Source organism: Oncorhynchus keta, chromosome 7 (assembly GCF_023373465.1).
Source record: "Oncorhynchus keta strain PuntledgeMale-10-30-2019 chromosome 7, Oket_V2, whole genome shotgun sequence".
Taxonomy (NCBI): domain Eukaryota; kingdom Metazoa; phylum Chordata; class Actinopteri; order Salmoniformes; family Salmonidae; genus Oncorhynchus; species Oncorhynchus keta.
The window spans coordinates 12,179,840-12,203,636 of NC_068427.1; the positions used below are offsets into that span (position 1 = coordinate 12,179,840).

The window sequence follows — 23,797 nt, forward strand, 5'->3', positions numbered from 1 at the left end:
GCTCTCAATTGAGCATTTGTAAAAGTTTATGAGGGTTTTAGGTGCCAAGACAATTTTCTTCAGCCTCCTGAGGTTGAAGAGGCGCTGTTACGCCTTCTTCTCCACACTGTCTGTGTGGGTAGACCATTTCAGATTGTCAGTGATGTGTACGCCAAGGAACTTGAAGCTTTCCACCTTCTCCACTGCGGTCCCGTTCATGTGGATAGGAGCGTGCTCCCTCTGCTGTTTCCTGAAGTCCACAATCAGCTCCTTTGTTTTGTTAACATGCTATCTTGAACATGCACACTTTCTATGATTACACAAGAAAACATGTATAGTTACTGTAGGTTAACCTCAAAATGTGGCCATGGATGTGTTATTTATTTTAAGGTTGAATAAATATGGTTACATTAGTTTGTAAGATAGGCTATTTACTGTATTTAAAAAATATATATTGAATTGTGTTTGGTTGACAGCTTATCAAAATATGAACATTTAAAGGATATCTAATGCTTGGAAGGTTTCATCTGAGCCACTGGCTTAATCCTTTTCTTTCACTTTTATTTTTGGTTTAGTTGGAATCCAACATATAATTAAATATCTTTTAAATGTTGTTAATTGATTGCGTTGTCAAACAAACACAATCCAATATTACCTTTGTAACACATCCATGGCCACTTTTGCAATACAGTAAATAGCCTATTAACTTGTTGACAGATAACACATTATGTTAACAAGTTAATATGTTATTTACTCTATTGCCAAAGGGATATTGAATTGTGTTTGGTTGTCAATGCAACCAAATATCAACATTTGAAGGAGATATATCTTTCGTGCCATTGGTTGTCAACGCAGTTCCATCTGTGCCACTGACTTAGTCTGGCTTTAATTCCAGTTTGTCTACAAATGAATAATTGATATGTTGGATTCATGCCTCCATCTGAACCAAGAATCAAAGTAAAGAATAGGACTAAATCAAATCAACCTTTATGTAAAGTGCATTTAATGTTTGATTTGATTTAGTCTTATTCTTTACTTTGATTGTTTGTTGAGATGGAGACGTACATCCAACATATCATTTATTCATTTGTAGACCAACTGGAATTAAAGCCAGACTAAGTCAGTGGCACATGTCTACATCTCAACCAAACATCTAAGTTAAAGAATATGACTAAATCGAATCAAATCAAATCAAACGAATTGCACTTTGATTTGATTTAGTCCTATTCTTTAACTTAGATTTTTGGTTGAGATGGAGACGTGAATCCAACATATTAATGACTAACATTTTAATTCAACCAAAGCTTGAAACCTTAGGCCTATACATTTATGTATTGTCTATTTTTAGTTGAACCCTGGGTTGAATTGAAATGGAAGCTGTTGATGACTTTGTAAATGCTATACTATATAGGCCTAAATAGTGTCATTGATGAAATTTGACTTATAAAGTATGGTTACATTTCATTTGCGCTTTTATACCTACCCTCTGGAATGACTTCGAATACATTTAGGTCTTAAGATTTAAGAATAATCACTCTCAAGATAACACATTGGTAGTAGTCAGTGAGTACGTTTACGTGCACAGTAATAATTCGATATTATACTGATTTTGGCAGTAGGCCGATTACACAATAGTCATGTAAACACCTTAAAACATCTGGTTTTCTGCGAAATCTCAAATTATTAGGACACCTAATCGGCATTCCAGCGGTGTTTTTGATCTGCGGATGTGCTAGCACCAGCCGAGCTAGCCTCCCTCTTTAGCGCAAGCGAAGTGAGTTCGGAACAACTGAATCTATGTGTCTTATAGGCAGTTTTCACATACAAACGTGTATGTCTGAACTCAGAATCAAATATGTTTCCCCAAAATAGTGGTGTAGAAGAGAGTTTATTCTGATTAGTGATTTTCTGCATTTATCGGATTGCCATCAGGTAGCCTGATTTCAGATGTGTCCGTGTAAACAGGATTATTAGGGACATCGATCTTTTTGTAAAGCATGTAAGCATTTTAATCTAAATATTACATTAATCTGACTATCCACAATAATCTCCTGTAACCGTACACAGTGACAAATATAAACGCTAAGCAGGGCTTGGTTGAAACCTTTGGTGGGAGAACAACTGAATAGCTGTAGATAGGGCAACACTCCATAGGAGGTGCTGTCCAGCCTAAATATATTTTTCTGATAGTGGGAATAAGGTTGAAAATCTGACTTAGTTTAAAAGGTACAAATTCAACATATTTTACACCGGGTTTGTCTATGTTGAAAATAGGTTACAATGATGACATAATCCTGTGGTTGAAATTCCACCCTCAAACAAAAGTTTTTGTTGATGACGTTTTTCAAACAGCTTCTTTTTTTTAAATGTTGACTTTTTGATGACAATATATTTTCCATGTAGATTCCACGTCCCAATATGTCAACAAATTACACTAAAACAACGTTGATTCAACCAGTTTGATTCCAGTGGTTATAGACAGTCATCCATCCCTTCGAGTGCACTTTAGGCCAAGGGTGTCTGTAACCAGGAATAAAACTATATTCGACATTTGCCTGTGGACAAAGTTAACGTATCTTGCACTGCACATAACTGTTAAAGTATTTTGGTTGGCTGCATTGGTGGGTGATGGAATGGCCATTTCTAGCTTTTTGGGGGCCCTAAGTGAGATTTGGTTGGAGATCCCCGCCACCTCACGGGCAAAACATTTTAGAGGAGTGGCGAGAAACTTTTACAGCTTTAAATATAATATCCTGCAATTCTACACATTTTGGCCTTCAGCCGTACAGAAAACCACCGAGCCGCAGACTGTTCACACCGTTAACATCCAGAAGGCGAGGTCAGTACAGGCGCATCTGTCACGACTTCCGCCGAAGTCGGCCCTTCTCCTTGTTCGGGTGGTGTTCGACGTCGCCGGCTTCCTAGTCACCACCGATCCATGTTTCAGTTTCGTTTTGTTTTGTTTGTATTACACACACCTGGTTTCAATTCCCATATCATGTTCCTTATTTAACCCTCTGGCATAAATGTCTGTTCTCTCCGTGATTGTTGGTGTCTTTAGTGGTTGTTGATTGTGCTAGTGTGTTCCTATTTGGAATTTTGCTTGACTTTTTGAGTAAACTCAGTTGTGTTGCTCAAAACCTGTGTCCTGCGCCTGACTCCGCTACATCTCTGCACCCAATCGCTGACAGCGTCAAAGGTGGGACAGAGAGACTGAAAAACAGCTTCTATCTTAAGACCATCAGACTGGTAAATAGCCATCGCTAACCCGGTTACGTAACCCTGCACCTTAGAGGCTGCTGCCCTGTATACATGGACTTGGAATCACTGGCCACCTTAGTAATGGAACACTAGTCACTTTAATAATGTTTAAATAATGTGTACATACTGCTTTACTCATCTCGTATGTATATACTGTATTCTATTCTACTGTATTTTAGTCAATGCCACTCTGACATTGCTCAATCGAATATTTATATATTTCTTAATTCCGTTCTTTTACTTTTAGATTTGTTTGTATTGTTGTAAATCTTTTTTAGATACTACTACACTGTTGGAGCTAGGAACACAAACATTTCTCTACACCCGCAATAACATCTTTCAGTGACTGACATAACAAAAGGAAGGCTGCTCATGCACTACCAAATCTCGAAATTGTGCGTTGTGTAGCCTATTCTACTATCCAAACTAACAGTAAGTTTAGACCCAGACTGACTTCATAGTGGTCTTAAGCTGCTTATGTCGCTTATGCCTCGAAACGGCACTGGATGATGGGCTTCCTAAGAGCATATCCAGCAACTGCACAGGCCGCTGATGTCAACCTCAGTTTAGCATGTCTCTGAGTGCTTCTGGAAGAAAGGATGCAATTAACATTTTTCAAACTAGTCCAGATGAAATTAAAAATAGAATTTTGATGCACTTCCGGCATCTCTGCTGCTCTAATCACTTCCGAAGAGATTTGTTTTCATTATCCATTTGCTGTTGACAGTAAAGCAGCTTTTTATATAACCCCCAAAATACAATCCTCTTCATAGACTGCATTGACTGGTGTGATGACTGACAGGAGGACGACTGGTGGACGAGGCTGTTCTGTTCTGTTCCTGTGCGTAATGCGTACCAATTTCACAGTCATTTAGGTGTGGGGAAATAAAATCATGTATAACTTTCTCCAGATCAGTGACTGAAATAAAAGACTTGACTTTACCTATATTTTTTAGATGATAAAAGCAGGACTGGACAACCTTCTTAACATGCAGATGGAGGTTTAGGTCAGGATCCAACATTTGAATGCTCTTTAGGTTGTTTTGAGCCATGTGGAATGATGAGTACAGCAATCTCTGCTTACAGCACTATACTGTATTCCTGACTCTATTCTCTGTGCACAAAATGTTGATGTGCTCATTATCCAATCAGACCTCACACTTCATCAGCAATTTGATTTAGATCAGATTTACTTCCTTGCCTGTTGTTTACAGAAATGTAATTTACATGCAGAAAATGACCCGTGTTAAAAATCCACAACAAAAAGATGAGATATAAAGATTTAAAAGATACAAAGAATTCATGAAGATGACAACTTATTTTATGCGACATCCCACGAGGCACAGATGTCAGTTCAACGTCTAGTTTTGATTTACATTTGGTTGAGTTGTCAACTAGAGTGAATTCAACGTGAAATCAACAAAACCTTTCACCACGCCATTGGATTTAGGTTAAAAGTCGGGTGAAAACAAGTCTAAATTCCCTTACCGTAATGACTTTTTGCAAATCCAATCAGTTTTCCACATTGATTCAACGTCATCACATTGAATTGTCTTGTTGAAATGTCGTGGAAACAACATTGATTCAGCCAGTTTCTGCCCAGAGGCAGAATACATTGTCTTCATGTATTGCCCACATGGCTTTGCTGTATTTACTGCATTCATATATCAGACTCCTATTCAGAGGCATCATCATCATAAATATTGGATATTCTTTCATTATATTCTAGTCCAGTAGTTGCTGAAAGCTATATAGTACACAGTGCCTTCGGAAAGTATTCAGACCCATTGACTTTTTCCACATTTTGTTACGTTACAGCCTTATTCTAAAATGGATTAATTCGTGGGTTTTTTTGCAAATGTATTAAAAATAAATAACAGAAATATCTTATTTACATAAGTATTCAGATGCTTTGCTATGAAACTCGAAATTGAGCTCAGGCACATCCTGTTTCCATGAATCATCCTTTAGATGTTTCTACAACTTGATTGTCCACCAAGGTCCCACAGTTGACAGTTCATGTCCAAGCATAAACCAAGCCATGAGGTCGAAGGAATTGCCCGTAGAGCTCCGAGACAGGATTGTGTAGAGGCACAGTTTCGGGGAAGAGTACCAAAATATTTCTGCAGCACTGAAGGTCCCCAAGAACAAAGTGGCCTCCATTATTCTTAAATGGAAGAAGTTTGGAACCACCAAGACTCTTCCTAGAACTGTCCACCCAGCCAAACTGAGCAATTGGGGGAGAAGGACCTTGGTCAGGGAGGTGACCAAGAACCCAATGGTCACTCTGACAACTCTAGAATTCCTCCGTGGAGATGGGAGAAACTTCCAGAAGGACAACCATCTCAGCAGAACTCCACCAATCAGGCCTTTATGGTAGAGTGGCCAGACAGAAGCTACTCCTCAGTAAAAGGCACATGACAGCCTGCTAGGCACATAAAGCCTCTCAGACCATTACAAATAAGATGATTTTGTCTGATGAAACCAAGATTAAACTCTTTGGCCTGAATGCCAAGCATCACATCTGGAGGAAACCTGGCTCCATCCCTACGGTGAAGCAGGGTGGTGGCAGCATCATGCTGTGGGGATGTTTTTCAGCAGCAGGGACTCTTAGACTAGTCAGGATCAAGGCAAAGATGAACGGAGGAAAGTACAGAGAGATCCTTGATGGCAACCTGCTCCAGAGCACTCTGGCCCTCAGACTGGGGAGAAGATGCACCTTCTAGCAGGACAATGACCCTAAGCACACAGCCAAGACAACGCAGGAGTGGCTTTTAAGGGACAAATCTCTGAATGTCCTTGAGTGGCCCAGCCAGAGCCCGGACTTAAACACGATCCAACATCTCTGGAGAGACCTGAAAATAGAAGAATGGGATAAACTCCCCAAATACAGGTGTGCCAAGCTTGTAGAGTCATATCGAAGCAGAGTTGATGCTGTAATTGCTGCCAAAGTTGCTTCAACAAAGTACTGAGTAAAGCATCTGAATACTTATGTATGTAAATGTAATATTTCAGTTTTTTCTTTTCAATAAAGAGCAAAAATGTCTATTAACCTGCTTTTGCTTTGTCATTAAAATGTATTATGGTAGCTTCACTCCCATTCCCCAGGCGCTCTCATTTGTTAACTTCTGTAACTGTAAAAGTCTTGGTTTCATGCATGTTAACATTAGAAGCCTCCTCCCTAAATTTGTTTTATTCACTGCTTTAGCACACTCTGCCAACCCGAATGTCCTAGTCATGTCTGAGTCCTGGCTTTGGAAGACCACCAAAAATCCTGAAATGACCATCCCTAACTATAACATTTTCCGACAAGATAGAACTGCCAAAGGGGGAAGAGTCGCAATCTACTGGGACATGCTTAACACTCCGGCCGCCCTACAATCTAAACTAGATGCCCTCAATCTCTCACAAATTATCAAGGAACCTACCAGGTACAACCCCAAATCCATAACCATGGGCACTCTCTTAGATATCATCCTGACCAACTTGCCCTCTAAATACACCTCTGCTGTCTTCAACCTATCTCTCACAAATGATCAAGGAACCTACCAGGTACAACCCCAAATCCATAACCATGGGCACTCTCTTAGATATCATCCTGACCAACTTGCCCTCTAAATACACCTCTGCTGTCTTCAACCTGGATCTCAGCGATCATTGCCTGCGCGCGTAATGGGTCCACAGTGAAACGACCACCCCTCATCACTGTCAAACGCTCCCTAAAACACGAGCAGGCATTTCTAATCGACCTGGCCCGGTTATCCCGGAAGGATATTGACCTCATCCCGTTAGTAGAGGATGCCTGGTTGCTCTTTAAAAGGGCTTTCTTCTCCATCTTAAATAAGTATTCCCCATTCAAAAAATGTAGAACTAATAACAGATATAGCCCCTGGTTCACCCTAGACTTGACTGCCTGTGGTGGTCTGCATTAGCATCGAATAACCCCCGCGATGTGCAACTTTTCAGGGAAGTCAGGAACCAATATACTCAGTCAGTTAGGAAAGCTAAGGCTAGCTTTTTCAAACACAAATTTGCATCCTGTAGGACTAATTCCCAAAGGTTTTGGGACACTAAAGTCCATGGAGAATAAGAGCACCTCCTCCCAGCTGCCCACTGCACTGAGGATAGGAAACATTGTCACCATCGATAAATCTACGATAATTGATCATTTCAATAAGCATTTTTCTACGGCTGGCCATGCTTTCCACTTGGCTACCCCTACCCCGGCCAACATCTCAGCACCCCCTGTAGCAACTTGCCCAAGCCCCCCAGCTTCTCCTTCACCCAAATCCAGACAGCTGATCTGAAATAGCTAAAAAAATATGGACCCCTACAAATCAGCTGGGCTAGACAATCTGGACCCTCTCTTTCTAAAATGATCTGCCAAATTTGTTGCAACCCCTATTACTAGCCTATTCAATCTCTCTTTCATATCGTCTGAGATCCCCAAAGATTAGAACGCTGCCGCGGTCATCCCCCTCTTCAAAGGGGGAGACACTCTAGAGCCAAACTGTCATAGACCTATATCCATCCTGCCCAGCCTTTCTAAAATCTTTGAAAGTCAAGTTAACAAACAGATCACAGACCACTTCTAATCCCACCGTACCTTCTCCACTATGCAATCTGGTTTCCGAGCTGGTCATGGGTGCACCTCAGACACGCTCAAGGTCCTAAACGATATCATTAACCGTCATTGATGAAAGCCAGTACTGTGGAGCAGTCTTCATCGACCTGGCCAAGGCTTTCGACTCTGTCAATCACCGCACTCTTCTCGTCAGACTCAATAGCCTTGGCATCTCAAGTGACTGCCATGCCTGGTTCACCAACTACTTCTCCGTCAGTGTGTCAAATGGGAGGGCCTGTTGGCCGGAACTCTGGCAGTCTCTATGGGGGTGCCACAGGGTTCAATTCTCGGGCCGACTCTTTTCTCTGTATATATCAATGATGTCACTCTTGCTGCTGGTGATTATCTGATCCACCTCTACACAGACGACACCATTCTGCATACATCTGGCCCTTCTTTGGACACCCTAACCCAAACCTCCAAACGAGCTTCAACGCCATACAACACTCCTTCCGAGGCCTCCAACTGCTTTTAAATGCAAGTAAAACTAAATGCATGCTCTTCAACCGATTGCTGCCAGCACCCTCCCGTCCGACTAGCATCACTACTCTCGACAGCTCTGACTTAGAATATGTGGACAACTACAAATACCTACCTGTCTGGTTAGACTGTAAACTCTCCTTCCAGACTCACATTAAGCATCTCCTATCCAAAATTAAATCTAGAATCGGCTTCCTATTTCGCAAACAAAGCCTCCTTCACTCATACCCTCGTAAAACTGACCATCCTACCGATCCTTGACTTCGGAGATGTTATTTACAAAATAGCCTCCAACACCCTCCTCAACAAACTGGATGTAGTCTATCACAGTGCCATCTGTTTTGTTACTAAAGCCCCTATACTACCCACCACTGCGACCTGTACACTCTTGTTGGCTGGCCCTTACTGCATATTCGTCGCCAAACCCACTGGCTCTAGGGCATCTATAAGTTTATGCTAGGTAATGCCCAGCCTTATCTCAGCTCACTGGTCACCATAGCAACACCCCCCGTAGCACGCGCTCCAGCAGATATATTTCACTGGTCATCCCCAAAGCCAACACTTCCTTTGGCTGCCTTGCCTTCCAGTTCTCTGCTGCCAATGACCGGAATAAATGGCAAAAATCACTGAAGCTGGAGTCTTATATCTCCCTCTCTAACTTTAAGCATCAGCTACCATAGCAGCTTACCGATTACTGTATCTGTACACAGCCCATCTGTAAATCGCACAGCCAACTACCTCACCCCCATATTATTACTTACCCTCTTGCACACATCATCTGTACATCCATTACTCCAGTGTTAATGCTAAATTGTAAGTATTTCGCATCTATGGCCTATTTATTGCCTACCTCCCTACTCTTCTACGTTTGCACACACTGTACATAGATTTTTCTATTGTGTTATTGACTGTACGTTTGTTTATGTGTAACTCTGTGTTTGATTTTGTCGCACTACTTTGCTTTATCTTGGCCAGGTCTCAGTTGAAAAGGAGAACTTGTTCTCAACTGGCCTACCTGGTTAAATAAAGGTGAAAAATAAAAATAAAAATATGGTGTGTAGATTGATGAGGGAAAACATTTTTAAAATACATTTTAGAATAAAGCTGTAACTTAACAAAATGTGGAAAAAGTCAAAGGGTCTGAACACTTTCTTAATGCACTATATATGTTGGCTTCCCCCTGAGAAGTATTTGGCCTAAAAACCATAACTGTCATCTCAACCCTGTTGAGAAGTACTGGGGGCTCAAACGGATGTGATTGATGAACCATATGGCATAGAACAGTATCATGCCAGTAATGTGCTCCACTAGACATGTGGAGGCCTTTGCTCTAGTGTATTATGTAGAGATTATGGAGAGATTATATCCTTATAGGACACATCACTGCACTCTATACTCTTCTGTAAACTGGTCATCTCTGTATATCCGTCGCAAGACCCACTGGTTGATGCTTATTTATAAAACCCTCTTTCAACACCCGTTCTGCCAGTCACATTCTGTTAAAGGTCCCCAAAGCACACGCATCCCTGGGTCGCTTGTCTTTTCAGTTTGCAGCAGCTCGCTATTGGAAAGAGCTGCAACCAAACACTGAAACTGGACAGTTTTATCTCCATCTCTTCATTCAAAGACTCAATCATGGACACTCTTACTGACAGTTGTGGCTGCTTTGCCTGATGTATTGTCTCTACCTTCTTGCCCTTTGTGCTGTTTGTCTGTGCCCAATAATGTTTGTTCCCTGTTTTGTGCTGCTACCACGTTGTGCTGCTGCCATGTTGTATTGCTACTATGCTGTGTTGTCATGTTGCTATTTTGTTGTCTTTAGGTCTCTCTTTATGTAGTGTTGTGTTGTCTCTCTTGTTGTGATGTGTGTTTTGTCGTATATTTGTATTTAATTTATTTGTATTTTTAATCCCAGGCCCCGTCCCCGCAGGAGGCCTTTTGCCTTTTGGTAGACCGTCATTGTAAATGAGAATTTGTTCTTAACTCACTTGCCTAGTTAAATGAAGGTTAAATAAAAAATATAAAAAATACTGATGAGCAGCACAAGTTCTGCCCTAAACAGGTTACCATTTCTGCTTTTGTAATTGTTATGTTTCATGAACTGCCATGGACTTGCTAGCCTAAAAAATGCTTATAATGACAATACTGTTCATTCAGGTGTCAACACCCGGACACAGAAGTGTGTTAAGTTAGTTCTCAGAAGCATTTTTTTATGTGCTTGAAAAAGCATTTTATTTCTGTTCACTGGTCTCTCTATCAAAGTACATCCTTATGTGTCTCTAAAATAGATTCATAAAATCAATGCTAAACAATTGAATTATCTCAGTGTCAGTGACATTGTTGTGTTTGTTCAAACTGGCATTGATACACAAATGAACATTGTTCAATATGTAAATGCATGGTACTGGTAGGCAATGCATCACGTAAAGGTCCAATGCAGCTGTTTTTATCTCAATATCAAATTATTTCTGGGTAACAATGAAGTAGCTTACTATGATTGTTTTTCAATTGAAATGGTCAAAAATAAACAAAAATAGCTTCTTAGCAAAGAGACATTGCTCAAGCAAGAATTTAGCTAGGGCTGTCTGGGAGTGGTCTGAGTGGGAGGAGAGAAACTGAACATTTGCTGTTATTGGCAGAGGTTTGGAACACAACTCCCTCCCACCAAAACTGGTGGAAATTTCAGGCGGTCTTTTCAAACAGCTCTTACACTAAAAAGGCATTATCATATTATTCCAACCTCATAGTGTAGAAATATAAAACACATGTTTTTGACTGCACTGTGCCTTTAAAATAATGAATTTACACTGTTTTAGTTGGCTACGTTGGGGTGATAGCTCCCCATCTTTTGTATTGCCTCATGGATTACCTGATCTCCAGTCTGCAGAGAGAGAGAGAGAAGGAGAGGGAGAGAGAGAGAGAGAACAGGGTCAGGCCAGAGTGGCGAGGCTGACAGGTCAAGGCGGAGCGGAGTGGTGCAGCGATGGCAAGCTGCTACAACAGGGGCTTTACTCTGAAAGCCATACAAAAAGAGGGAAACACAATGGCTTAGCACCAGCTATCTCCCACTTAGAGAAGAGTCTGGACACCAGTGATGTCATTGTTGTAATCTCATGCAGGATTGGTGGATAAATGGTTGCTCAGTTGTTAAAATCAACAGAGGGAGTGAGTGTGCATTTGTAAGGCTGTTCCTGTCATCGTGAGAAGGTAGACTGCCTTGCAGAGTGTGTGCCTGTCCCGGCAGCAGTGGCACACAGGTACTACGGAGCTCAGCTCAGCCTCCTGACCTCGGCTCAGCAGCACTCCTAAGTACAAGAGGACACCTTAAGGATATGTTCATGCATTCTGCTGGAGGCTTGGGTCCTAAAAGTCGTTTTTATTCTTTAAAGGTATAACCTTGCTCTGTTTACTCTGTAATGGTGTGACTATGTTCTGCTCTCTGTTCTGCTCTGTGTTTGGGAGGATGTTCTTAAGGCTATCTACGGTTAAAGTGTGTGTGTGTGTGTGTGTGTGTGTGTGTGTGTGTGTGTGTGTGTGTGTGTGTGTGTGTGTGTGTGTGTGTGTGTGTGTGTGTGTGTGTGTGTGTGTGTGTGTGTGTGTGTGTGTGTGTGTGTGTGTGTGTGATGCTGATGTTTCCTGTTAATGCTAAAAGCCTTTTAGATATATCTGTACAACTCAGTGTCAAACAGCTTCACTTTATCATGCTTGCAGTATCCTGTGCTTTAATGACATCAGGGCAAAGTTAACACAGCGAAGTATACTATTTGAACGGTGTAACGTTAATAGCGGAGTGAACACTGTATCGAAGGGTACAGTAAGTACACCTCTCAGAGATAGGAGAAGATAGAGGGCAGCCAGGGGGCCGAGGTGGGAGAGATAGGAGAAGATAGAGGACAGCCAGGGGGCTGAGGTGGGAGAGATAGGAGAAGATAGAGGGCAGCCAGGGGGCCGAGGTGGGAGAGATAGGAGAAGATAGAGGGCAGCCAGGGGGCCGAGGTGGGACAGATAGGAGATAGCCTGTCCTGCTGATGTCAGCCATTGATCCTTGGGATACAGGAGAGGAGATGAGTGCACCCATATTAATTCTGCACCAGCAAAGGCAAAGCTTGCTTGCCATTTTGTATTACAGAGCCTGTAGGGATGATGTGTTTTTGGATGTCCTTTGTGATTCTTATAGAGGTGCAACTTTGTTGCGGGAAAAGTGAATGGAGGTTGAAGGACTGTAATTCTTTGTATTATGTACTATGCAAAGCTGAGCTCATCTGAGCAGTTGACGCTGATCTTGGGTCAGTTTAGTCTCCCCCCCACTAATGGTTAAGGTTAGGATTGGGGGAAGGGAAGCTGAATCTAGATCTGTACCTATGGGAAACTTCACCCCGGGGCCATCTGAGCACGGTGTTGTTGTCATTATGAGGCTGCTGGTGCTATTGCTGCTAGAGTGAACATTGCCATCTGCACGGATCAGACCCCAAATTATGTCTGCCTCATCCAATTAAATCACTTGGGCTGCCCCCACTAATCCCGCACAGTCCTCTGCTCTTAAATATGCCTTTTTACCGTTGAGTGCACAGAGCTTCCACAGTGCGAGTTAGGCCAACACTATTCCACATCACCACCCTTTCTATTTTCACCACCGTTGTTCATGTATTGTAGCCTGCTGATCTCTGGTCATCTTTTTTTCTCTCTTGTCATTCATTCCTACAGTATGTCATGCTGCTGCTGTATGCTCGAGGTCATTCTCATTGGGAGTGTTGGATGTGGTGTTGGATGTAGTCACTATCAAATCAAATCAAATGCATTTATAAAGCCCTTCTTACATCAGCTGATATCTCAATGTGCTGTACTGAAACCCAGCCTAAAACCCCCCAAAACAGCCTAGCAATGCAGGTGTAGAAGCACACATGTAGTGTTGGATGTCACACCAGGTTCGCCAGAAACACCACATAGAGAGAGAGGTGTTGTAGTTTGGGGGTAAAATGGGTCACAAGCCATTGCTTCCTAAAACACACTACATGAACACTTTACACGCGCAACAATACACGCCTTGGCCTGCTATATTGTACAGACAGCGTAGAACGCTACCCACAACAAACATGAACACTTCCGGGTGCACACAGACAAAACTGAATACAGGGAGAACATATTTCAATGGAAGCTAATGTACTGTGCAGCCGGGACAAAGAGGACTAAGTAAGTAAATGTTCTGTTAATATATCGCTAAGCAAAATGCGCGGGGTGCACATTAATCCTGAAGCACTGTACAGACTTTGATCCCTCCTGTGTATCAGCATGCAGATTACCAACCTGGGTCCTGGCCACGGAGCCTGACCCATGTGCCACAGCAGCTGTGGAAGGACAGCAGTGTCCTTCAGAATCCAAATGGGCCCTTATGTCCTTGCGCTGGTCCAGGGCCAGAGCTTCTGTTGGAACTAGGAACACAAGTATTTCGCTATGCCCGCAATAACATCTGCTAAATAAGTCTAAAGACCAATAACGTTTCATTTGATTTTGATTTTGATTTGATGTCCAAGACAGGTTTCAGAGAAACATGAGCCAAGGCAAACCAGAGATGCTAGATCTATACAGCACATGTAATCAATGATAACACACTTCACCCATACTTCAGTTGAACTGTAGATGTCATTTGTAGATGAACCTCTATGCTCGTGTCTGTGTTGTGGGAGTGACAGGTCTGATAGCAGAGTGTGCTACTGCATCATTGAAGCACTACAGTAGTGTGTGATGTAATGCTCCCAAGTCCAGGTGTTTGCTTGAACACAGAAATGCTGCTGCGCTGTAGTTACAGCTTGGATGTACTCTTACTGCACTTGATGAGACCTGACCATTAGTACATTATTCTACAATAGATTGGTTGCGTCCCAATGGGCACTGGTCAAAAGTAGTACGCCGAATAGGGAATAGGGTGACATTTGAGACGCGGCCATGGAGAGATATCATCAATGCTTTCGAAAACTTGATCTTTGACCTCTTATCTTTGTCTTTAATTGTCTCTGTTTTTTAATTTATTTTTATTGAAACATTTTCCCCCCTGTTTTTCCCCAATTTTGTGGTATCCAATTGTTAGTAGTTACTATATTGTCTCATCGCTACATCTCCCGCACTGGCTTGGGAGAGACGAAGATCGAGAGCCATGCCTCCCCCGAAACACAACCCAACCAAGCCGCACTACTTCTTAACACAGCGTGCATCCAACCCGGAAGCCAGCCGCACCAATGTGTCGGAGGAAACCCTGTGCACCTAGCAACCAGGCCCGCCACAGGAGTCGCTAGTGCGCAATGTATTGTCTCTGTTTTTGATGCGTCCTGAATCCGACAGCAGCTGTCTTCAAAGTTTCATGTAGCTTTTTTGCCACATGGTTTTCACGCACTTCGTTTGGTTTACACTTTAGAAGCTATTAGTAATTTAAAAATGTTTGTACTTCTTTTGGTTACTAAGTAGATTTAATTTGTCAGTTTCTGACTATGTTAGAGAACCCATCCAAACAAAGCTGATTCTGTCATTCTTACTGCACTCAGATGTACAACATACCGACTTTGTCAATGTTTCACATTTCTTGTGCTTGGTTATGAACATGGTGCACTAACTGTGTTTGAAGAATATAGCATAACCTGTTCAATTGGCTTCAGTTCACTCGCAACGGCTCGTAACAACTACCCGTGGAAAAATGTTGTGTGATATCCATGTCATGATGCCCTGTCCAAGTTGCCACAGTGAAGCAGTGAGACATGGGACCCTGTTTGTTTATTGATTGTGTTCAGGGTGTGCTAATTGTATACATAGCACTATTGACAGGCCAGACCTTCTTATTGATTTACTGCAGCGCTGGTGCTATAATACTGATATATACTGAGTGTACAAAACATTAGGAACACCTGTTCTTTCCATGACATAGACTGGCCAGTTGAATCCAGGTGAAAGCGATGATCCCTTATTGATGTCACCTGTTAAATCCACTTCAACCAGTGTAGATGAAGGGGAGGAGTCATGTTAAAAGAAGGATTTTGAAGCCTTGAGACAATTGAGACATTGTTTGTGTATGTCTGCCATTCCTGGGGTGAGATGGGCAAGATGAAAGATTGAAGTGCCTTTGAAAGAGGTATGGTAGCAGGTGCCAGTCAAGAACTGCAAGAGTGCTAGGTTTTTCACACACTTTTCACAAAGTTTCCCATGTGCATCAAGAATGGTCCGCCACTCAAAGGACATCCAGCCAACTTGACACACTTGTGGGAAGCATTAGAGTCAACATGGGCCAGCATCCCTGTGGAACGCTTTCGACACCTAACTCGTTGTCAGTAATGAGGTTATTACTGCTAGTTCTCCGGAACACTCCGTAGGCTTCGGCGGTTAGGGAGAAGACAGCTATTTGGGTCACACATTTCCATAGACATGCTGACATTGTAATGACAGTATTTATGTCAGGAGAAGAGGGATCTGGATCATGTCTTATACAAACTAAATGTCACATTTTTTAGCACATAAAGTGCTTATCTTTTGGATTAAGTGCTCTCATGTCTGTGAGCCTATGTATGCTTGTGTGTCTATGTGTGTGTCTGTGTGTGTGGTGACTCATATAGAGAGCGACTCATATAATAGAGCACATGGTACAACAAACTACCGGATCTTTCACATATATCTCCGCGCATTCATCAAACGTTAGCAACTTTCCTGTTAATGTTTGCAGGCCTGTCCAATGTTGCAGTATGTTTCTGACAGTTCATACTGATAAACCAATCAAAGAGTAGATCTGTTGAGCAGAATTGACAAAACATTCAAGGACTCTTTGTTGGGGGCAGTATCATTGAAGTGCTGCACTTAGCTTACTAGAGCCTTCCCACAATTCACTTGCTCTGCCTGCTACTCCATGCCCCTGTGTGGAAAGGCCAAGGTGTTAGAGGGAATATATCTTCATCTGGCCATGCTTCTCTCTCTGCTTGTGTGCAGCTCTCGCTCTTATGTCTCCTCAAAGGCTCCCTCACAGGCAGTGTATGTACCTCTTGCAGTAATCACTGAGTGGGCTGGTGACATGCACTCTTCTGCTCCATCCTGCAGTACCAGACCCCCCTCCATCTCCTGGGAGTTCTGGTCATAGACCTCCGAGCTGCCACCTGCACACATTAGCATATTAAGTGAATGGAAGGCTCTCAATAAGGCATGTTAAAATATAGAGCCGTTAACTACTGCGAAGGCTCTCAATAAGGCATGTTAAAATATAAAGCCGTGAACTACTGCGAAGGCTCTCGATAAGGCATGTTAAAATATAGAGCCGTTAACTACTGCGAAGGCTCTCGATAAGGCATGTTAAAATATAGAGCCGTTAACTACTGCGAAGGCTCTCGATAAGGCATGTTAAAATATAGAGCTGTTAACTACTGCGAAGGCTCTCGATAAGGCATGTTAAAATATAGAGCCGTTAACTACTGCGAAGGCTCTCAATAAGGCATGTTAAAATATAGAGCTGTTAACTACTGCGAAGGCTCTCGATAAGGCATGTTAAAATATAGAGCCGTTAACTACTGCGAAGGCTCTCGATAAGGCATGTTAAAATATAGAGCCGTTAACTACTGCGAAGGCTCTCGATAAGGCATGTTAAAATATAGAGCTGTTAACTACTGCGAAGGCTCTCGATAAGGCATGTTAAAATATAGAGCTGTGAACTACTGCGAAGGCTTGAACAGAGTTGAGATGATAATTCAGTGCCCTTGTCCGGCTAGCTGTGTGTCTGGGGAAGCAGCAGTTCGTGATAGAGCTGGCCAATGTCTGCTAACAGAACAGCAGAAGTACTTGCATTTAGACAGCACACCATGTAGGGTTTGTGTTCAACTGAAGCAGGGGTAAGACATCTTGAAGTTGTTGGGTTGTTGGATTTCCGTGCCATCTCTGTTATTTGTACATTCTTATTGTTTGCAGCAGCAACATAATATTTGGACTTTGAAATATAACAGCCACCCTGAGACCATAGCCCAAGTCATAACAATGACAAAGCATAATTGTGGGATTGTAATCTACATTGACAACACGTCACATCCGGACAAAGACTGCTCAGTTGGAGGTTGTAATTCCTAGGGTTTCGAAGGGGAAATCTCTTTAAATTAGATTTGTGAGCATCTTGCTGTGTCGTGACACCCATCTGTCCCTTCTGTCTCTCTCTCGCTCTCACACACTGTTTCTCTCTCTCTTATCATCCTCCCTGCCGCCTTACATAGGTGGACATGTGAGGTCATCAAATCAGCAGCACTCACCACTAATACCCCCACGTCTCCCTCTCATCAGCACCACACATCTGACACGTTCACACTTCATTTAGACACTTCTTCCTCCGTCTATTGTTTTGAAGAGCAGAGGATTCGTTGCACAATGATTGTGTGGTGTAAGGTGCCATATGTGTTAAAATGTGTTAAGTAACTGCATCACAGTTCATTCGCAATAGGACTGAGTGGTTGTTCGTTCTGATAAGGGTTTTTAGAAGAGGCTCTTTTAGTCAGACTGGGGCTTTGCCAAACAGGAAACGCTGTGTGTAAATCTACACTATCCAGCTGTCTTTTTGTCACCGTTTAATGACCTTTTCTGAGGTCAACTTACTTCTCACAAAGGTCTTATATACCCTTTCTGTTTTGATGTTACAACCTCGCTCACTTCTATGGCCCCAATGCTTATTGTAGCTAATGTGCCAGTTTATAATTCTTGATAATATGTAAGTCTGTCAATGTTATTTGTCAGGAATAAACTATACTTTGAGTACTTTTTGTTGTTGACCCTGGAGTAGATTATTGTTTGAGCTGGAACATTGAAATGCTTAGGTGACCTGGCTCCCATGACCATGCAGCTAAGACAACAAGCATAACGTGCTATTCTGATGAACCAAAGTGTGATATAGCTACTAAAAATATTGCCTAGTCCGACCATTACTCTGTTCCAGCTGGTTGATAGGGGTTATTAGATAAGTACTGCCATCTTGTCTATTTCAAATCTTTTCTCATTGATCGAGACAGCTGAGTGTCATCGTGACCTGCAGCACTTTCGGGTGGACACCCACCTGTCTCAGTCAATGAGAGAGACGATTTGAAAGAGACAAGATGGCGTCGTACACATTGGTGGATTACTTCATGGAGCAAAACATTTATTTTTATTTCATAACGGACATTGGTTGTCTTCCAAGTCGGGAATTGAGGGAAGTATCGCCAAGTTAAGGTTGGTGAAAAAATAATCTGTGCTACGCCAAACAGTACCTAACCTGTATTGGTTAATGGCGCGTCACATTAGCCCTTTACAATCTGCTAGCTAAGTGTGATCAGTGTGATTCAGTGCACCTCAAAGCAACCATGCCAAATGAGACTCCTGGCTGATATCCAGTCTTCTAGAAAGCAATCATATTCTCTTGGGGAAGATAATGACTACATGTACATAATGACTATATGGATTCAACATTCCAATTATGTAATTTCAATCATTTCAGTTTTTGTCTCTCCTTCACAGAGAAATGATGAAGAGGCTGTGGTGGACAGAGGTGGATACCGGTCCATGGTGAAAACCAATTTTGAGAAGGAGGACCTCGAAGGTACATTGACATTATGTAGTACAATACCTTAAGTTAATTGTGTGGAAGCCTGGAAAGAAGGTTAGAAGGCAACCAACCCACAGGGCCAATTGAGAGAAGGCTGTTGTTATCAAGACTGAGGCTGTCCTAATATGGACACCGTACCCATGAGACTAGAGAGGGTGGTAACGAGAGCTGCTTGAGCTCCAGTGCTCTGATTGGTCGGTTAGTCGTGACTCATGATTTCAATAGTGTGTAGATCGCTGAAAATCACCTATCTTTGTATCTGAATTGTAAAAACCTGACGACCAAAGAGAAGACCTGCTAATTTTAGCGCATAGTAACACATTGTGAAGTTTGATTTGCCTGGTTCTTAAGTTGCTCTAATGCACAGTGGCTGGTGACTCTGTGTTGTGTGTTGTGACTAGGATTCAGCTCACGCCAACAGTGTGTGCTCAGGTCTCTTCCGTGTGAAGCCACTCACAAGCCCCCAGGCCAGAATCACAGTATCTGAACAACACAGTCTGAGAACACACCAGTGGCGGTCCGTGCCGTTTAAGATGAGGGAGGACAAATAAAAAATGTTATGAGCATGGCCTTATTTCTATTACAGCATATTGGATAACTGTCATTCATATTCCCTTCACCCAGTTCAATGTAACATTGATAGGTTAAGGCTACTATGTGATACTCACATTTTCCCTATACCTATAATGAGGTTGCTATAACCTAGGCTATTATTGAAAGTTTACAACGTAAGTGCACAGGCCGAGAGAAAAATGTGTGTAATCAAGGTGACAGACAGTGAGACATTCAATACACCTTGCACACTCTTGCCTGCATCTAGCTGATCTAGGGTGTAAACATTAGTGCAACAGTTGCAAACTAGAGTTTCTATTGGACACATTCAGGTATGTTTATCACCGTTTTGTTCCGTTTGCTTCCGTTTAAGAAACATTTTTCAAAAGAATCGGCGGAATGATTACACCCTTGATTACCTGCAAACACTTTCATAGCACCCACATACAAACAGCATGATCACTTTGCTCATTGAATTATTCCTTCTCACATCTACGTACTCTCCTCTCACCTTTTCCATTCGCTTGTGGACTTCAGTGCACAACACAAAACAGCTGTCTCTGACCAGTCGAAAAAAACATATCATAACTGCTAACCGCTACACACAGCCTACATTGTTGTCACCATATTACCTAACGTCATAGTCAACATAGCTACTAGAACTAAAGCGTTAGAAAACCCGTTACCATCATGCAGGACAGTGTACAGTCAGCAAATTAATAAAACCAAACGCTTACCTTAACTTGGAAGAGTTCCAGTGTTGCATAGCCATAGCCAGCTAGCATCCCTCTCTGTTTGAGCTGGGTGTTTCTGTAGGCTAAACTAGCTAGCTGCATTCACTAGCTAAGTAAGTGAAGAAACTACAATGAAATATATCTCTCTCTCGCTATCCCTCTCGCTCTCTCGCTCTTGCTTTTCCTTCCATGTTTTATAAATTAATTTGTTGTTCAACTATTGTCTTTCTCTCTTTTTAAGTCAATTACTCACAACACTGTATGCACTGCAGTGCTAGCTAACTGTAGCTTATGCTTTTGGTCCTAGATTCATTCTATGATCCTTTGATGGAGGATATGTCAGTTCATGCTGCAAGAGTTCTGATAGGTTGAAGGACATCTTCCTGAAGTTGTCATAATTACTGTGTAAGTCTATGGAAGGGGTGAGAACCCTGAGCTCCCTAGGTTTTGTATTGAAGTCAATGTACCCAGAGTAGGATGGAAACTAGCTGTCCTCTGGCTACACCATGGTTCTACCTTACAGAGCGCTGTTGAGGCTACTGTAGACATTCATTGCAAAATAGTGTGTTTTAATTAATTATTTGGTGACGTGAGTATATTTAGTATAGTTGTAACTTTATTAATGTTTCACTATTGACATTTTTCTGAAATTCTGAAAATTGTCCTCCCCTTCCTCCTCTGAGAAGCCTCCACTGGCACAAACTCTCTCTCTCTCACACACACACACACACACACACACACACACACACACACACACACACACACACACACACACACACACACACACACACACACACACACACACACACACACACACACACACACACACACACACACACACACACACACACGCGCATGCACATATTTATTTATGCTGAGCTTTCAAGGATGTTACTTCCAAATAATTTAATTTTAATTTCCAGCTATGCATTTATCATCGCACTGAAGTTCCCAGTACTTGTGTAAATAGAGGAAATGATTAGCAATGATACGCTAGTGTTTGTGGGATAACTGGAATTGGTTTGAACAGCAGAGGCTGCTAGCTGCCTTCTTAAAGCCCCAGGCCTGAAGGAGCTGTCACAAAGCTGTGTTTCTCCCCGAGGCAAGAGCGAGCCTGGAGTCAGGGCGGATTACCCTTACACTGTCACAGCAGCACATCAATTCAGTCTCACTGATATCAGCAAGGTGACGGTCCACACCCCTGCTGCATATCCCATCTAAACTCCTTGCTGTCTCATCATCCTCCCCATTCTGCAGTTGTCTGGTTGCACAGATCCCGGTCAACTGCAAATGGTTTAGTTTCTATATGAGACTAGCGTGAATTACTCATCAATTTCATCATATTCATCTGTACTTGACTCAATATTGCATGTTATTCTAACAGACACAGCCATATTTCAAACTCTCACGGTCTTTTTACTGCAATTCATGTAATAAAAGGTGACGTCTTTTTTATTTATCGTACCAGATGATGCACTAGGGGGATTTTAAGAGGCCTGTATAGTACTTCTATGGCAGATGTTGAAGATAACACATTCCTAGAGATGTATTTTTAGACCTCCACTGATACAAAACAACGATGTCAATAAAAGGGTTATGTACAGTTGTTTAATGTCAGAGAGATTTGTGGTAGGTTATTGTATCGCTCAATGAAAAATCAGTGGCTTGACCTCAGAAGTAGAAAACCAGATTATTCTAAGATATATTTATGCAATTTGTGTCTTGCTTTATTTTATAGCCGGTATGTAAGCTGGTATTTACTTATAGCTGGTTTAGAAAGTAAAGTGTAAACCACAATGTTTGTCTTTGTTGTGGGTATATCTCTGTTGACATTGACCCGTAAATACAAACAGAAACGGCAGCCTTAATCAGTGACCTCTTTGAATAAAATGATTTCTCTATCTCTTGTCACGTTGTATAAATGATTTGGAGACAGGCGCAGGAATACTTAATAGTGGGTTCTAATACTCAAAAATACAACATGCCATGAAAGGCACGGGGACGAAGCCCAAAACAAACATATATACAAAAACGCTGGTATGTAAACCCGAACAAAAGAGCGAGGTAAAACCTTGAATAAATACATGGGACGAGACCCGTAATAACAAAACACGGGACGAGACCCGTAATAACAAAACACGGGACGAGACCCGTAATAACAAAACACGGGACGAGACCCGTAATAACAAAACACGGGACGAGACCCGTAATAACAAAACACGGGACGAGACCCGTAATAACAAAACACGGGACGAGACCCGTAATAACAAAACACGGGACGAGACCCGTAATAACAAAACACGGGACGAGACCCGTAATAACAAAACACGGGACGAGACCCGTAATAACAAAACACGGGACGAGACCCGTAATAACAAAACACGGGACGAGACCCGTAATAACAAAACACGGGACGAGACCCGTAATAACAAAACACGGGACGAGACCCATAATAACAAAACACGGGACGAGACCCGTAATAACAAAACATTGGACGAGACCCGTAATAACAAAACACGGGACGAGACCCGTAATAACAAAACACGGGACGAGACCCGTAATAACAAAACACGGGACGAGACCCGTAATAACAAAACACGGGACGAGACCCGTAATAACAAAACACGGGACGAGACCCGTAATAACAAAACACGGGACGAGACCCGTAATAACAAAAGACGGGACGAGACCCGTAATAACAAAACACGGGACGAGACCCGTAATAACAAAACACGGGACGAGACCCGTAATAACAAAACACGGGACGAGACCCGTAATAACAAAACACGGGACGAGACCCGTAATAACAAAACACGGGACGAGACCCGTAATAACAAAACACGGGACGAGACCCGTAATAACAAAACACGGGACGAGACCCGTAATAACAAAACACGGGACGAGACCCGTAATAACAAAACACGGGACGAGACCCGTAATAACAAAACACGGGACGAGACCCGTAATAACAAATGCACAACATAACACGGGACGAGACGAGAGCCATAATAACAAGTGCACAACATTACACGGGACGAGACCCATAATAACAAATGCACAACATTACACTGGACGAGACCCATAATAACAAGTGCACAATACACGCAGCACAGAAGCCGAAATAACAAAGCATAGGTACTCACAGACCAACGGACATGGGAACAATAACCGACAAGACAATAGTGAACAAAGCGCACATATATACAATGACTAATCAGGGGAATTGGAATCAGGTGTGCATAATGAGTGACGTTCAGTGACGCCTAGAGGCCGGTGACCTAGACCTGCGGAACTGGTGCACGGAAGGGCAGCTGTACAGGGGGAATTCGTGACAGTACCCCCCCGATGTGCGGAATGACACCAGCCTCAGGGACGACCACAGGGACGTGGTGCGGGTAGATCAGGGCGCCAATGGTGAAAATCCCTGATGAGTGAAGCATCTAGGATGTCCCCCGCAGGAGCCCAGCACCGCTTCTCTGCGCCGTACCCATCCCCTGACGACACCGGCCTCGAGGATGACCACAGGAATGCGGTGCGGGTCGATCAGGGCCAGTTGCAGCTGCCGAAGTTGCGGCGGCGTTGGAC

At 42.6% G+C, this 23,797-nt stretch overlaps 1 protein-coding gene across 4 annotated transcripts in view; it reads left to right on the plus strand.

The window, feature by feature from the left end:
• The window catches only part of LOC118386001 (sodium-driven chloride bicarbonate exchanger-like), a 55,001-nt gene that overhangs the window by 6,643 nt on the left and 24,561 nt on the right, over positions 1 to 23,797 (plus strand). For 3 of the 4 annotated variants that reach the window (XR_004826140.2, XM_035773328.2, XM_035773330.2), the window contains exons 1-2: positions 11,551 to 11,733; positions 18,839 to 18,920. Coding sequence is in view for 3 of the 4 variants with exons in the window: in XM_035773328.2 (XP_035629221.1) it covers positions 11,677 to 11,733; positions 18,839 to 18,920 (139 nt within the window). In the remaining variant the exon portion in view is untranslated. Of the gene's footprint in view, positions 1 to 11,550; positions 11,734 to 18,838; positions 18,921 to 23,797 lie in introns of those variants that run through there. The other variant, XM_035773329.2, reaches the window with a different exon arrangement.